The sequence below is a fragment of the Athene noctua genome, chromosome 1 (genome assembly GCF_965140245.1).
Source record: "Athene noctua chromosome 1, bAthNoc1.hap1.1, whole genome shotgun sequence".
Lineage (NCBI taxonomy): Eukaryota > Metazoa > Chordata > Aves > Strigiformes > Strigidae > Athene > Athene noctua.
In genome coordinates, this window is record NC_134037.1 from 260,804,936 (window position 1) to 260,822,448 (window position 17,513).

Here is a 17,513-nt window from a genome sequence, read left to right on the forward strand (position 1 = left end):
CAGAACATGGCCCATGATGGTATCGCAGTAGCTCAAGAGCAGCCACCTCTCCGGTTGGGCTCTCCTGGTTCCTCACCCAGCAGATGGCACAGGAAGGGTCCCAACCACTGCCCGAGACACCCCGAGCATCCCTGCTAAGTGCACTCAGCCAACAAACCCAGCAGCACCACCTCAGCTGTGCCAACCAACTGTTCAACCCATAAAAGAACCAATTCCAGGTAGCATCCAGCTGGAAAGGGGTCGGCTTTGCAAACTTTAACTTGCCACGTTACTGTTGAGGTAGAAAGCAATCAAGCAGAGGTAGAAAGCAATCAAGCAGCAGTCATGGTTCTCAGCACTCAGGGAGGGTTTACATTGCACTGGCAGCACAATGGGCTTTTTTTTTTTTTTTTAACAAAAAGTCTTTAAACGAAGTAATTGCCAAGCGTCAAAATATTTCTCAGTTATATTAAGGGCCTTTAGCAGCAGTAATTCAACTGTGAAGGAACCTGATGCAGGCAAAGGACCACACAGCTGGAAATTTGTGCCACAAAGGCACCGGTTTATGGCTGTTTAGCTGTTGGCCTGTCTACGTTGTAAAGCTGTTAAACAAACACAGCCCTTGGCTCACACCACATGTTGGTGAGGCACGGTGTTTTGGCAGGAGCGGGCTGACAGCAACAGGGGCTTCAAAGTTTCTGGGAAGAAATGGAAATAAGGAGAGAGGAAAAATTCTGGTGGAAGAAGAGATGCGTATTGGCATTGTGGGAGAGGGTGGTCTCGGAAACAGCGTGTAGGTTCAGGTGGATTTGCAGCCTCCTCTCTTCCGGCATGGGTTGCAATTGCCATGCACGTATGGAGCCTATGGATCCTACTGCTGTCACGGCTCTTGGTTGATAGACGCTTAAATCACTCTCTTGCAGGAAGGTGATATTTAAGGGAAGCCCAAACATAGATTTTGATTATACTGATAGCTTGAATGGGGAAACAAATATCCCAGGAGGACAGGCTATGTGCTGCAGACTTCATATCCTTTGCCACGTATTGCTACAGGTCAAAGCGAGCTCCGTTAGTGCCACGAGATGCTCCAGGAGCAGCCCCAGCCTGGCAAGCACAAGCTGAGCCATCTTCCTAGTGGAGACGTAGCAAATCTCTGGGGAAGAACTAAAATACACTTGCTGAGCTCAGTGCTCAAAAAGTCAAAGAAATGGGAAAAATCTCCACAAAAAATGAGAAGGTTCCTGGCGATTTCTTTCTTATTTCCTTCCATTTTATTCTAATGGTCGATGTTTATTTCTCTGGCTCAGCAGCTGATCTTAGGAGGCAGGAACTGCTGGTCCTGCTGTGGGGATGTGCAGTGGGAGATGTATCCAGCTGTGCTGCCTGCAGCCGCCTGTCCAGGACAGACAAGTCCAGAGGCTGCTGCTGTGAGCTGTTTTTCTGGGTTTAGAAGCAGTTCTAAAAGAAAACCAGTGACTCTTGACCATCAGGATCGCACCAAACAGAGGTGGACAGGGTGGGCATCCCAGACTGGTGGGGCTGTTGCCCTGTCCAAGGACCCCACCCTCCAGTGATACTTGAGTTCCTGAAGCTTTCCAAGAAATTTTGTCCTGGCAAGAGCAGCGCTTTTGCAACCAGCTTGTGTTAGGACTTACTCAATACCACCAAACTGCATGTGTTACGCTCTTTTCTCTGCCAAATATTGACTGTGTGGGGCTTTCCACTGCTACCAGACAGACCAAAGAGAATTATAGAAGTTGTGGCTCTGGCATTGGTGATAAAAAGGGAAGCTGTGGTAGCATCGCTGGCCTCTCTTGCAGCATTTCCTCCTATTTTCTCCATTCTTTAGAATCTCTAAATTCTGGAGTCTAGTTTCTCTATTTTGTGTGGGTTTTAGCACAACTTCTCAGCCGTGAAGGGATGCTGCAAGGCTTGACTCCAAACAGTTAGAAAGCAACAAGCCAAGTAGCAAGAACTAGTGTTGGATGTGTCTTCATTCAGGTGGTGGTTTGTGTGTGGCACAACTTGATCTTCTTTCGGACCACCTCACTGATGTGTGCCCATGCCTTAGTCCTGCCAAGTGTCTGCAGAGAAACAGCTCAGTGTTAATAGGAAGACGCTAATGGGGTGTTTTCCACCTAGGGCTAGCAAAAATGTTCATGAGTTTGTTTCCCGATGATTTGAGTGATCCATTTTGAGATGGACTAGCAAATTATTGCTGCTGCCTGGTGAAATTGGGGTTTTTTTCTCTCCCTGATGGACACAGCTCTGCTCTCTGTGGTTTTTTTACATCTAAAAGCAGCCATTTTGATGAAAAGTGAGTGAGCGTCTCCTGGATGAAACCGAAATTCTGCCAGCCTTGCACGTTCTCTTACTAAGCAATTTGCTGCTCCGCTGCATTTGGAAGATTGCACTGAAGTTGCTTTCCTGGCACTGGGAGCCAGGTTGAGAATTAGTGCAAAACTAATTCGGTTACAAATCTCAAAGACACCAACAAAAGCTATTTTTAAGCCTTTGAGAAGAACGGTGTGACCCGGACCGTTCAGAGAAAACATCATAGGGGTTTCTTACCCTCAGCCACCAAATTCTCAAAAATTGTGGCATCCTGGTGCTATTGGCTGGCTGAGATCTAGCATATGCCCATCGCCAATATGCAAAGCCTCACAGGGCTGCGGTCACCTCCCTGGGAGCATCATAGAGGTCCCCGCACACCACTCACCTTGCTGGCTCTCTTGGGTTACTACAGATGTTTGTGGCTGTTGGTTCTTCCTTCTTAGGGACATCATGTGCTTCCTCAAACCTCTCATAACCATATGAACCCTAAATTTTTTTTATTTATTTAAAATATTTTTATTTATTTAAAAAAATAAATAAGGTGAATCTCATAAAAAAAACCCAAGTGTCCACAGCCAGGGCAGGACAGTGGAGATCACATCCCCTCCCTTGGCATCCTTTGGTGCAAACTGAGGTCTGTGTCAGGTAATGCAGGAGAGCCGGTAATAACCCACATCGCCCCTCTCATCCATGTGGGCTGTATCCAGCTGATGTTGTTTGTGCACCTCTTGAACCTTCACTGCCTTCAAAGACAGTCTGAATGAACACAGATGTTTTAAGGACTACACGTAGACATAGTCCTCCCCTTCCATGGGAGCTGAGCCCTGCGCAAGGCAGCACAGCGCTGCAATGGGGAGCAGCTCAAGGTGGTCTCTTGTTCCATGCATCCCTTCTGCAGGTGCCGGGATGCTCATGCAGAGCCCACCCCAAAAAACTCACCCTTCCAGCCCATGGGATGGGAAGTTACACCTGCACGATTCTCTGTGTAATGTAACTCAGAGCATTTAGCACATTATTGTTGTGTTTATTCCCCCTCCTGTAGGCTCCCAACTGCATTTGGCATGGTGAGAGCAGAGAGACCGCAGCTCCCAGTGCCAGGGCTGATGGCTGACATTTATTTTGCCAGTTTGCTTCAAACACCATAACCCCTGAGTCCATTCCCTGGATGGTTTGGCCAGGGGCCGCTGTCAGTACTGCTCAGAAGAATCAATGATAACCTTTTCCTTTGCTAAGGAGTTTCCTACGTACTGGGGAGCAGAAGATGCTGAAAAACAAATCAAGCTTGGATTCTCCCTGGGTCTTCCTGGCATTATTCCTGATATTTAAGAAACCAAACAAGTTTCCCTTTGGTTTTATTAGCCTTTCTATCCTGGCATTTAAACAGAGATGGGATTGGCATGGTCGGTATCTACAGACGTATGCTGTGATGCTCTCAGGGGTTTCTCTGAAGGGCAGAATACCCAGGGCACTGTGTCCGAAGCACCTGAGCCCGTCCGAGCTGCTGGAAGGCATTACCAGCAATCACAGTGCACCTCTGTGTGCACAGTCACCCTGCAGATTGTCTCACATGAAGGGACAAAAGGTATTTGGATCCTGGGAGTGCAGCTAAGCAACTTGCGGTAGGAGCAAGGTTGCTCTAAGCCTCAAGACTAGCACTTCTCGGGGTCATCTTAAGCTTCAGTGATATTTCAGTATTTAATTCTCCCAGATAACCAGTGGGATTTGAGTATGGAACTGATGAAGTGAGCTGAGCATCTCTCACAGGGATGTCCTGAACAGCATCCCAGGGCAGAGGGGTGTCATGTCCATCTGTGTCACCCTGTGCCTGGCAGTGCTTTCTCGGCTCTCACAACTCAAGCAATGATGTTCATGTTTCCTCTCTTCTTGGTTTCAGGCATGGAAGAAACGCTGGTTCGTCCTGCGCAGCGGTCGAATGAGTGGGGACCCCGATGTCCTGGAATACTACAAAAATGACCACTCCAAGAAACCTTTACGTGTAATCAACCTCAATTTCTGCGAGCAAGTGGATGCAGGGCTGACCTTCAACAAGAAGGAGCTGCAAGACAGCTACATCTTTGACATCAAGACCAGTGACAGGACCTTCTACCTGGTGGCTGAGACTGAGGACGACATGAACAAGTGGGTTCGCAGCATCTGTCAGATCTGTGGCTTCAACCAGTCTGAGGAGAACACAGGTACCGTGAGAGCCGTGTCCACAGCCAAGAGCATCTCCTGTCCTGTCCTCCCAGTGGGGCCCAGCTCCTCTTTCACATCAGACCTGTGGGAGGGGGGTGCAGCCCACCACGAGGCTGGGAGGGCTGGAGTGGGAAATGGATGCACACATGGGAAACCTCCATAAGGCCTTCTTACATTTGACATATGAAGCAGAGCAGGTTTTGTGCCTGTGAGCCACCTAATTCATTTCCACTCCCCCATAAGTGTAGACCTTTGAGTCTATTGTAAGAAGTTGGTAGGGTTTGGGGACTTTCTTAGCTGCAGCCTTTGTCCTCACCCATCACCAAAGTCCCTTTGAGACATGTGTGAACCAGAAGTGAAAATCCCCCAAATTCAGAAGTTTCAATCCCTTGGTGGGGTGGGGGAGAAGCTTTACTGGGACCATGTCCTTCCCTGTTGTGGTTGTCCCCACTGCTGACAGGCTCTCATGTGAAGGACAGACACGTCCTCCCCACCTGCATCCCTGTCTCCTCCTGGGACCCTCTGGGAAAATGCTGGGAGGGGAGAGGAAAACACTGTGTGGTTTTGTGCAGTGGTGGGACCTGTTCCACCAGTCATGCTCCACCATCTAAACCCAACTGCACTTTGGCAAGCCTCTGTGGTGAATGCCAGTGAGCTGCCTCCGCTTCACATCAACCCTGAGTGAGATGGGATGGGGGGGAGCATAGGGTACAGTGCCTGCCAGTCCCATTACTCCTGGTAGCACCTCTGGGCCTCTTTGCTTTATCTCATCCATGGTCCAGTCTCATCCAGGGGTCTCCAGTCCCATCCTCTGTCTAGCCTGAATCTGTTTTGCTCCCTCGTGGAGCAGCTGCTATCCGCGGGAGCTGAAACCCTGCCAAGAGCTTGTCAGGCAGGACAGCAAACAAAGCATCACAGCAGCGTGGATGCGATCCTCACTGACTGACGCATGAAACGGGACGTCACCTTGGCAATGGGTGTACAAGTGGTAGAAAGGATCCTTGATAACACCGCCAGTGCGGTCTTTCAGGGAAAGGTCAGGCTAAATAAATTACATCCCGTCCCAATGTCAGCAGCACAGTACTCGAGGATCAGTGAAATCGTTCAGGCCCCTTTTTTTAAGAGTTGTTTTGTTGCAGGATTTTCCATTTTGCGTGCGTTCAGCTGGGGGAACTGTTTTTCTTCCCATTTAGTAAAATGAGCTTTCAGCCCAGCGGCAGTGGGATCGATACTGGACTTCAGTGAAATATAAATCTGGGCAGCAAAAGGAAAAACAATCTCCCGCTTGCAAGTACATCTGTCCCAAAGGGCACATAGGGCTCGTCAGGCTGCAGAGATCCGAGTGTAATTCCCTGCAGGATCATGGAGTGACATCAGCAAAAGAGGAACAAAAATCCCTATTTGTAACAAAATCACAGCTCTTTAATGCTGTAGGGAAAGTACCCACTTGAAACAGTACCCAGCTGCCAAAGCGTGATTTTCTGAGTCAGCCGAGAAAAAGCCTGCAACAGCGAACGCAGCAGATGTGTCCAGATGCTGTAGAAAAGAGGGAGCATGAATTATTCAGGGCTGGTGCTTCTCTTTGGTGCTCGACGAAGCAGTGACCCCACGCTCACCTTTCCTTCACCACCCCTGCTAAGTAAAGGCAAATAAATCATCGATTTCCCGAAGTAGATAGTGTTTGTTTGAAGGACCCATGGCCCAAGGCTGGGCAGAGAGGTTGAGGGATCGTTGCAGTGTGATGGGTCTTGGGAGTCTTGTCCATCTTGGCTTAGGGAAGCTCTTCACCCATCCTTCATGACGAGTCAGTTGGAGGGAGAAATAAAGAAGTCATGATAATATTTGCTGTGCTACCCCTTCACCTCCTTGAAGCCATGGGCTGATGGATGGGAGAAGATGAAGAGTTTGTATGAGATTAAGACTGTTCCTGGGTAGAAATAGAGCTCGGGACATCTGGTATTTCTTAGACCTTCATCTCCTCATCCTCAGTCCTCTCTGTGCCTTGTTGTAGCCTCTGCCTTGGAGAATGAGTGAGTCAGTAATTGGATGCACCAAAAAGGGGAGGAAGAGGTAACCATCACGGGCAGGAATAGCTCCATGCTAATTGTAGCAATTAATTAACTAAACCTCCCTCTCCCAGCAGACAGGCAGCGTGGCAGAACAAGATCAGAGACTGCCGGGGAAGCTGCTGTGCACATTTTTCTGGTTGTACTCGTTCCTGAGTGCGTGACTGCTTTATACTGACCCAAAAGCCTTGCTGGGTCTGGCCCCAAAGCTGAGCTGTTCCTGCCTGGGTTATATTCACATCCTGGCTGGGGAAACACTCCGCCCCTGGCAAAGGTGTTCGCTACAGGTGCCATCACATGCTGGATCGCTTCCTGCTTGAAGGGACCCCACATCAGCTGAGCCCCAACCCCCCGTTTGCTCTTAACCCACCGGTGATGGGGGAAAAGCTCATTAGCTTTTGGGGCAGTTTGGGTAAAAGTCTGTTTCAGCATCTCCCTAAAATGATAGGGAAAAGACGGGTTTCTGGGTGCTTATCAGCACAATTTAATGAGCAAACAGGCAACCCAAAAGCAGCTGCACGCGATGATGCAAACTGGCTGCAAACCCTCTGCACCAGCACGGGACCATGCTGGGGTGCTGCCTGCGCTCCCAAAAAGCAAAAAAAGGAAAAGGCCAAATGAATTTATACCCTTTGATGCTTCTTTCTGTTTGCAGCTCGACGGCAGAGCGTAAATTTCCTGTCGCTTGGTTTTCGCATTAGTCCTTCATGTCCTGTCTAGACTGAGGGACTCTAAGGATTAAAAAATAGGATAGAGTTTAGGGCAGTTTAACGTCATGCTACGGTTAGCTGCTGGTTTAGCTGATGGCCAGCTGCATTACACATCTGGTTTGTTGAAAGGAAGCTCGTTTCAGCCTCAGGGACCTAAATGTCAGTGCAGTGGTGGGTACTGCTGCTGCCCCGGCGCCGCCGAGGAGCAGCCGCCCCGCAAAGCCACCACGGTGGCTTCATTCCCCACCCCAACCTGAAAATAATTGCAGAGCAGTGTGATTACATCTGCCAGGAGAAGGGAAATTAAATTTACTCTAAGGTGTTTACCCAGACTGCGGTGAAGCTTTTTGTTTCTGTTAACACCTATTTACTTTGAGAGCTAATTACTATTTTTGAACAAGCAGAGCCTTGCAGGATCCCAGCTCCTCTGCAGGTCCAAGGAAGCCGAAGGTGCTCCAGGAAAGTAGATTAGCTCCTGGCTCAGTGCTGCTTTTACACTGAAATTTGCACTGCTGCCACCTTGGCTGACTCAAGTACGATGGGGGGAGACCTGCCGGGGACCCTGAGCAACGGGCTGTGGGAGAAACGCAGGCGTGTGGGTATTTCAAACCATCTGCATTTTCCCTGCCCTAGTGGGCAGGCAGCCAGGGCTCAGCTGTGAACTGGATTTTCTCATATGCTTTGTTTGTTGGAGTTAAAAAAAACACCAAATCCCACTAAACATAACTCGTGTGCCATTAACTCTTTCTGGAGCTGATGCTTCAACCAAAACCCTCCCTTGTCCCATTCCCAGTATGACAGAGGTGCAGCTATGGCAGCACGTAATTGAATCTATCTTAAACCAGTGTATGTCCTTGCAGTGGTCCTGTGCACAGGTTAGTTATTTTGGAAGGGTCAATATCTTTATTAACTCTATCCCAATTTACTATGCTGCCCCCAGCACCTCCCTGGAGCTCCTCCTCCACCTCCTCTGTGGGTCAGGGTCTCTCTCAGGGGCTGGATTTGTGGGTGCTGAGCAAACACTCGGAGGAGTTTAAGAGCTTATTCATGCACTGCATTAATGCCCCTGTGATAGAGGTTTAAACCAGCCAGGGAAGCAGGGAATACTGGTGGGTTAGTAAATGTTCTTGCTCTGAGCTGAAGGCTCCCATCACTCAGAGAGGGTGAGCAGGGCGTGGGAAAAGGATGGTGCTGGGTTCTTGCCCCGATGGGTTATGTCTGGCAGTGGTGGCCTCTCCCACCCAGCCCAGGCATGTCATCGTCTTTTATTTTCATCTGGGACTTTATTTTTTTTTATTTAATTCTCTGCTTTCTGCCAGGGGGCTGCGGCAGGGCAGCCCAGACTCCAGCTCACTCCTTGCTCCATCTCCAACGCTCAGCAATAGCATTTTGTATCGCGGCTGGGATCAATCCCCAGCAATCCCAAGGCCTTCACTGTCTCGCTGAATGCAAGTCAGGACCAAGCATTAATGTTTAATAGAGAGCTGAGTGTCTCTCCCTCCTTCAACTCCAGCTTGCCAGATCAGCCTCCGGACACCAGTTACTCCAGCCCATGAGAGCAAATTTATTGCTTTAGTACTCACTTGACTTGCTTTGGCTGGGGGTCCCATATGGATTGCTGGCTGGTTGCTCCCCAGCCTGCTGCCTGCTCACACAGGCTGCCTACCAGTCAGTACTGTGAGCCCGTATGGCTGCTCTTGCTTCCTCCTCACTTCTCCCCCAAAACCATGTTGGTCCCAAGAACAGACCAACGATGCCTCCTGCTCCATCAGTCCCTTGCAGCCAGGTTTACATGGGTGTTTGCCAAGCAAAGGAAGGCTGGAGGAAAAAACATCAGAAAGATAACCCTAAAGACTTGTTGGGAGGACAGGAGCCGCCCAAAAGCTCAGCAAAGAGGCTGCGGGTACTAAGAATAGAGTAAAAACATAAATTTGTACATTGTGCACCACACACCTCCCCCAAACACCCCCAAATCACCAGTGTTTGCCATCCCTGCATGCAGGAGTGGGGCACTGGGGAGCTCACACAAGGTAATGGCTCTGGGGCAGCCCCCACATTCCCACTGCTGATGCCTCTCCCATGGCCAAGAGGAACCCAAGCAGAGGGGAAACACTAATGACCACCACAACACCAGGTATTTCCTTGCTATTGTGCCCGGCACACGCCTCCTTCCTTCCCTGCTTGTGCCCTGGAGGAGTTACAAACCGTGCCGGAAAGCCTGCCAGGGGCTGAGGAATGAGGGCTGAGAAAAGGGGGTAAGGAGAGAGATGCGGGGGTGTTCTTGTGTCCCTGAAAGCACCTGGCTCCTGCTGGGCTTTGTAAGGGCAGCTGAGCAGGCAACCCCCTGTGGAGCCTTGTGCCCTCAAGCTGGACTTGATTCCTCAGCTTCTGTTGATGCAAGTCGATTGGTTTTGACTTCATCTTTAAGCTCTGGTGTGGGTTGTACTTGGATATCAGCTCACTTGAAGGCCAGTCTGTCCCCCAGCACTCTGACAAGCGATGAACAAGATTACGGTTGAGTTGACCTTGACCCATGGGATGGATGGGACAAATCTGATTGGGTTATCTCCATATATCCCACTTTCCCATGTCTTGTTCACCCACCCAAAGATCTAATGTTCCCTGCCCCATTTGGGACTTGGAGGTGGCCTGTGTTGGGACAGCAGTGTGAGGTCCCTGAGCCTTGAGCCCTTTCCTCTCGCCCAATGTCCTGCCACCATTTAGCCTTTTCCTCGGTGTTCCCATCAATACTTTCTGCACTCAGCATCATGGACCTCCTTCTATGAAAACACCATGTCACATCTAGACCCACTGGTTGCACATCTTGAGTGCATTTGGATCAGTCCCACTGATCCTTCTCTACCATGTTCTCAGTTTTCCTAACAAGGGAAACAGCCATGGCTGCAGATTCACTCTGGGAGGAGAAATGCAGATGTCATGTCTCAGCCCCAGGCTTGACCCAGCCTCACTGGAATGAATGGGGGAGACCCAGTGACTCCAACTCACTTTATACCAGGCTCATGGTTGAAGTTCAGGTGCATGCAAACCCCTGAGTCCCAGTTCATCCCTTAGTCATCCTGCCTCTTTAAATTTGTTCCAAACTTCCCTGACCCTGGTTTTCCTGCTCCACAAACAGCAAGTTATTTTAAGATCTGACACTGTTCAGCTTTTATTTCAGTGTAAACAATACTGGAGATGGAGTGGTCTTGGCACAAAGGAGCAGCCTGAGAGCAGTCAAGCGCCTGCTGCCTTCCCCCCTCCCCTTTTACCCTCTTTCCCTTTGGAGATGAGATAGTTCAGGTGCTCATGAGTCCTCTGAAGAGCAGAGAGCCACTCATGACCCAGAATTTGTTTCCTAAAAGATAGAAACAAGGAGATATCATTGCTGATCTCTACCAGCTGGTCAGGGTCTCCTTGCTGTGATTCCCATGGCATTTTGGAGAGGGAACCAATGCTGTTGAAAGTGAGAGTAAGACTCAGGATTGCTGTCGAGACTTTTGAGATATTTGGATCTTCCAATGGTGTCATTTGTCATCATTTCTTTTACACCAGATAAGGATCAACTTCTACTAGTCTTCCACACCTTATTTTTCTTGCTGTACTCAACTCCTCATCATGTTGTATTACCAGAAGCATTGCAGGGCCAGAGTCAACACTGCACTGCTGTGATGGTCACTGTCCTTAATACCAAGATCAGATTTCTAGCCCATCTGGGTGCCAAGAAAAGATCTGAAGCAAGGATGCAGAGGGCTTTAGAAACCAGAAAACGAGAGAAAAGGTCTTAACGCATCTACGTGATTAGAAAGCCAAGCTTCTGGCTTCAGGGAGTCTGATGCAACTGAGTATCTGAGGTTTGCAATGCTGGATCAACATTTTCTTCGGAGTTTGGGATTTGGAAATGTAGGAATTTTTAGGATTTTGTTATTTAAATGTTTTATTGTGGCTATGGATATTTTGGAGAGGTGGGACTGGAAAAATCCAGAATATATGTCAGCCTTGTGTTTGCAAAGTCATAACTCTGCCATCCCAGAGAGACCCCTGGGAGATATGTGTTAGTTGAGCCCCCTTTAACCTTACCCAGCATTGATGGGAACTGGCAGAGGATGAGTCCATCTGTGAAGCACCAGGTTTATAGGCAAAGAATGCTCTTATCTTGCTGAAAATAATAAAACCATCAACCAGAAAAAAAAAAAAAAAAAAAAAGAAAAGAAAATTTATGCTCAGCTTTCAAAAAAGACCAACAGCCAAATACTCCAGTTCTTCGTGACTGTTTCCCAGCAGGCGCCCAGCACAAGGGTATCCGACCAGCCTCTTCTGAAGATAAATATGGAACTGGAGGACTGGGGCCTTTGGGGAAAATCCTGCCCTTTCCTGGCCAAAGTCCCACTGGGTTTGCTGAGCTAGGGCTGGGATTTGAGCTGGGAGGGAAGGGAGAAAAGTGAAGTTCAAGAGGTTTGGGTTTTTTTAGAAAAAAAAAAGCATAGCCCAGCCTTTCCAGCACAGATTACCCGGCAGAGATTGTCAAGGTGCATTCATACCTCTCAGCCTTGCCCAGGGCTGTCTCCTGGGCCCAGTACCCAGAATCAGAAACCCATTTAAAATAATTCTTCATTTTATAATTGGCTTTTATTGCTACGAGCCCTGTGCGTGTCAGGTCAGCCCCATTAGTTTAATGGGCGCTGAGGAATTTTTAGGATGACTTACTGACCGTGGAAAAATGAGTGTGGCAGACGGTATCAGCATCACATCAAAAAGCAAAACCACGCAAAGCCTTTGGAAACAAAAACAGCTGATGGGCTTGGAGCAAAGCGACCGGCGAAGCGGCACTGTCTGAGCAAAATCGAGGGAGAGAGGGAGGGAGGCATTTTGGGTGTCGGCCAGCTGAGAGGAAACTTGTAGTCAGATTCTCCGGCATTTATATTTCCCAAAAGGTTCCTGGGACTGTTTTAGCCCATGTGTCCCAGCTGTGCTGCTTTGGGGTCCATGGAGCTGTACCCCGTGTCTGCAGAGCTGCTTGGGCATCAGGATGGGACTCGGATCTGCAGGCAATGTCCAACACATAGAGGCCAGGCTGGGAGACACGATGGACATAGGACCTCAAAACGTGTGTGTGATCAAGTTGGAGGACAAGGGAGAAAATCAGAGTGACCTTCACAGCAGATAATTTCAGGCAGTTTTTCACTGCATGAGTCTTCTTCCCCCCCAAGCCAACGTATTTCCTCCTTTCTTCCATCCATATATTTCACATTGTTCCCTTCAAACCTTTGATAGGGGCCATGGTTTATACGCCCTGAGCTCTGCTTTGTAAAACCTGATAAAAGCCAGGACAGATTTAGCCTCTCAGTTCCCGGACCCCAATGCCTGTTTGTTTACTGCTTTGTATTGCTTTATATTTCCAATTAAAATCAAGCCTGAGTAAAGGGAAATCTTTCTAAAGCCTTTAAAGCCTCTGAGTGAAGGCACAAGGAGCAGGAAGGAGCCGTGAAGCTGTCGATTGCTGTGAACTTTCCATGACACCACTCAGGGTTTGTTTCCAGTCTGATCTTTATTTATGAATGCAGTAGCATTTATTACTGATTTTATCTGGAAAGATAACACTTCTTCCCTAGATGGTTTCTATGCTTCAGTTATAATTACTGCCTCCTTCTCAAACATACTTCTGCATTATTTAGTGTGGTACAATATCAGAGCTGCAATGTTGGTGATTTATTACTTGGGCTGTGGGGTTACACCTGACCACATGTGTGCCCTTGGCCACGTCTTGGCTCCCTCCAGCAAGGCTGAGAACATCTCTCAGGGTCCCTCATGGTGTAGATGTAGCCAAGAAACCAGTCTACTGCTATGCTAGGTGCTGCACAAGCACTGAGCCTAAAGGCAACCTCTACTCGAAGGGATTCATCATCAAGGCACAGCATAGACGTGTTGGTGCATCTTTTCTTCTGCCTGTAGCCATTTGCTGCCAGAGGCAGCTTGGTGATGGTGCCTGCTCCCTCAAGGCTTGGAATGGTCTTCAAAGGGACACTTGGCCACAGCTCCTGAAAAACTTGATGAAAAATTAGGCTGTCCAGGAAAATGAGATGTCATTTATCTCTTCTGTTCCCCCCTTGCTCTCAGCCTGCTTCTTCTCTCTCTGGAAGTCAGACCTGGAGGGGGGTTACGGTTTCCCCCAGGCATTCAAGGAGCAGCTTAACTATTGGTCCATGCTTATGATCACTTTAAGCCATGGAGGATGAAGCAAATTCTTAGAGTTGAGCATGAAAAAACACCCCAACTTGAGTCTCCATCCTTAGAGATGCTCAAAACCCAACTGGACACAGTCCTGAGCTGCTGTAGCTGCCCCTATTTTGAACGGGGGTTGGACTAAACCATCTGCAGAGTTCCTTTCCAACCCAAATATTCAGTGATTTTTATGAACATAAGATTGCAGGGAAATACCAGGCTTCAGAGTATGGTGAGGAGCTGAGATATCTCAGCAATCCCAGCAGGTAAATCTGGGGTTGTTCCCTGTCGGCATCACCGGGAAGGTGGGAGGGCAGAGCATGAGATGAGACATTGCCTAGTCTGAGTCCGTATCACAGCAATATTATCTGATACTCCTTGTCTCTGGTTAAGTCCAGACTCATGTTTTCTTACCCTTTTTGCTCTGTGTGACGTCCCTCATAGTCCTCCAGCTGTTCCATGGCATGTGGTGAAGCTTTGACATTGTCTCTTACTGGGGATTCAGCTTCCTTTCATACTTACTGGGTCATTGTCACATGCCCGCGGAATGCATCTGACTCGTTTGCACCTTTGATTGATTGCTATCCTTTATATCTATTTATTAGGATGGAAAATAACGTTTCACCTCAAAAATTTCATCATGTGTTCTTTCAGCTCCACATGACCAAATCCCATCCTGGCCAACACAGCTGCTCCTTGCCAATTTTTGGTATGATTGCCTTCCATCATTTCACTGCCAAATATATAAACTGCCCCTGTTCTTGTATGCCATTGCTCTTGAAAGTAAGCTGGAGTTGAGTGACTCATTGCATTTGCTTTTTTTATTTTTTTTTTTCATAACTGAGAACTAATTCTCTTTTTTGTCGTATTGGGCAGGCGTCTGGGCACTCAGGCACTTGTAAATACTTCGTCACATATAAAAGTGTAGCGAATGGCTATTGCACTGCCCGTGGCTCCATCCTCACCTTTATCTCACAGCAGATCACCTGCCCTGCCAAGCACCACCTTGTTTGACATTGCTATCTGTGTAAATCATTCCCTCGAGCCTGCATATACTTTGCACAGGCTCAACCTTGATACAAAGCCTTTATGATGGTAATTATTTTTGCTGGCTTGCCATAACGGTTCACATTGCTCTCAAATGAGTCATGATGAAGTTTTTCAAATACCCACTTGAAATCCATAAATTCTGTGATGAGTCTCTTTGCTAGCTGATGGTTGCTTTGATGATTAGTATAAGGGTCAAAACCTGGTCAACAACATGATCTAGGTGAAAATGCTGCCTTTCTCTCTTGAAATTTGTCTGAAAAATTCCTCACAGAGCAGAAGACTGTCTTTCCTGGAGAACACTGTGGTGTCTCTTCAGTATTTGTTCTTTTTTTTTTTTTTTTTTAAGTACCTCAATCCCAGTTTCGTGACTCCCATGGCTTTTCTTCATCCCCAGACTTAGTTCCATGAGTCTAAGAAAGGGGTGGATTTGTGATTTTCACTTGAAGCTCATTCACACTTTTACAGCTTTATTACAGGTTTTAAACACCGTTGTATGACTTCTTTGGCATCAACATAACTCCTTCTGAATGTCTAAGATCCTGCTGGGTTGCTCCAAAAACTCAGCTTGCACCATTTCTTCTACCTTTAAGAAGAATTCAGAGTACAGACTTGCAAATGCTTTGAATTTTTTTGGCACGTAGCTGGAAGGACCACCCTGTCCTCTGCCTGCCACAAATATTTTTATGCAGATAAGTCCACAGCGTCCTAGCCCTGGACAAACAGTGCTTCTTGCAGTTAAAAAATCCACTGAGATAGTAACGAGAACACACACTACTGTCTGGTGTCTCCTGGTGCAGTTTGAAGGGAGGACCAACCCTGTGCTCACAGACCTGTATGACACAGAGTGGTTTGTTTTACGGATAAAGTGGTTTAAAGAATTAATACTGCCATGAGGGCAAGAATGCCCTCAGTTGTATTAGCTGAGTTAAAATATTTGCTTTAATAAGGTTTACAAATGATGAAGCGAGACACAAATCAGTTTTCCCTGCGGGTGCGTTGCTGCATGAGTGATCGCTGTGAAGTTCTCAGCTGTCTCTAAAGAGTTTGGAGATCGAAAACTGGAGTAGGCTGGTTTCTGGTCGTCTGGTCCTGGTAATTCCTGCATTCCTGTGGTTGTAGCCAAAATCCATTATATCATAGCTTATTCCTTCCAGCATCTGCGGAGACAAATGGATCCAATGCACTGCGTATTTGTTACAAACCACTTTTCATCCCATGGGTGAAGGACTCTGTGATAGTGATGGGAGGGGCACCACGTGTTGGATCTCATCCAGATCTGTTTCGACAGCCAAATACATGAAGTTCGAACATAGGTCATGTAGGTAGTTAAAAAAAAAATAAAATAATAATAAACCCCATTCCTGTGAGAAAGAAAGAGTTCTCAGAAGTGGCACGTATGGAGTCTGAGCGAACTGATGCTGGGGGAACACTGCCCTTGCAGTGAGCAGAGCAGGTGACAAGCTCATCACAATCTCCACGTCAGAGGTGGTAAAAATTCGGCGTGGTTTTTTTCTCTCTCACTGGAATCCATTTCATTCGCTTTCAGCATCGCTTTCGATTCACACCTTTTCATTCTGAATTTGAATGAATTTCAGAAAAAATCAACAGTTTTGCTCAGAATTGTGCTTTCACATCTAAAAAGCACGTGATGATGATCTTTGGTTGAAGAATGGCAATCCACCCCCCGAAAAAAATCCACTCTGATGAGAATGAATTGAAACACCTTGACCTTCTCCCTTTTTACTTAAAATTCACTTTTATCCTCTAAAGGTTTCTTGTAATTTCTGGCTGCAAGCAATCCCTTGGCAAGCTCCTATTTTGATTAAATGGTGCTTTCCAGCTGGAGGATGTCAGAATATTTTCAACTGGCCCTAAGCCAAGCGCAAAGCACGGGCGATGCACCGGGCAAGAAGATGCGGATTTTGGTCTGGGTGCTGGTACCATCTGTGGTGTGTGCAAGGATGGGCACAGCTGCAAGGGTGATAATGTAATCTGGCTCCTCCGGGTTTTAAGGGTGGGCTCACCACCCTTTGTGAGCTGAGTTTGAGTGAGGAAGAGGAAGGCGAAAGAGCTGCTGAATAAGCCCATGGGATGGTTCACAACCTATGAGAGAGCATCAGGGGAGAGAGGATTTGCCCAGGTCTTCGGATGCTGGAGAATGTTTTATTCCTGAGTCAGGGGATGAGGAATGCCAAAATCCAAAAATATTACCCTCATGAAGACTGTGATAAATCTGCCTTGCCCAAGTCTCCTGAGGACCAAGCTCTATATTACACTCCGTTGCCCCACTAAAACCAGCTCTGCTGCTGCTGTGTGTTAAAAATAACCACAAAACCAGCCCATGCTTTAGTGCACAAGGTTCAAACAGCAACATCCATGCTGGGCTCTTGCCTTGCTGCTCAGTGCAGAAATACCCAGTGGGGAGAGATTTACTTGTCTGTGACCAGACGTGACAGGAGATGGAGGGTGTCCAGGTGCAAGCGGTCGTGCACAGAGATAAGAAATGCAGGAGCGTAACGTGGAGCTGAACTGATGGCGACCAAAGTCCAGCAGGATGTTAAACCCAGCAGGACTCAGGACTCCAGCCAACCCTGCATATCCTTTAACCACCTTCAGCTCTTCCTTGAGATGGTCCCAGAGGGGTACAAGCTATGTTGGACAGAGGATGGGGACAAGATTGGGGCTGACCCTAACCAAAAAGCGCTGGCGGGAGAGACTGCCAGCCCCACATTTCCGAGCGCAAATACCACGCTAACGTATTGCTGTGCTGCTTTCAACCCACGCCAGTTCTTGCCTTTGGCACAAGCCGCACTCCCCAGTCCCTGCCAAACCAGTACAGATGTTTTAACACCCACCGGAGCCCAGATAATTACAAACAGAACTGAGAGACTGGTTGGGGCTGTTTTCTTTTCATTGCCTGAACTTCCAGTCGTTCTCAAGCGAGACGCCTCCCACTTTC

At 47.9% G+C, this 17,513-nt stretch overlaps 1 protein-coding gene across 1 annotated transcript in view; it reads left to right on the plus strand.

Moving 5' to 3' along the window:
- GAB2 (GRB2 associated binding protein 2) overlaps nucleotides 1-17,513 on the plus strand; it is a 97,890-nt gene that overhangs the window by 50,614 nt on the left and 29,763 nt on the right. The window contains exon 2 of the mRNA XM_074918404.1: nucleotides 4,208-4,508. Within this exon, the coding sequence (XP_074774505.1) occupies nucleotides 4,208-4,508 (301 nt within the window). The remainder of the gene's footprint in view (nucleotides 1-4,207; nucleotides 4,509-17,513) is intronic.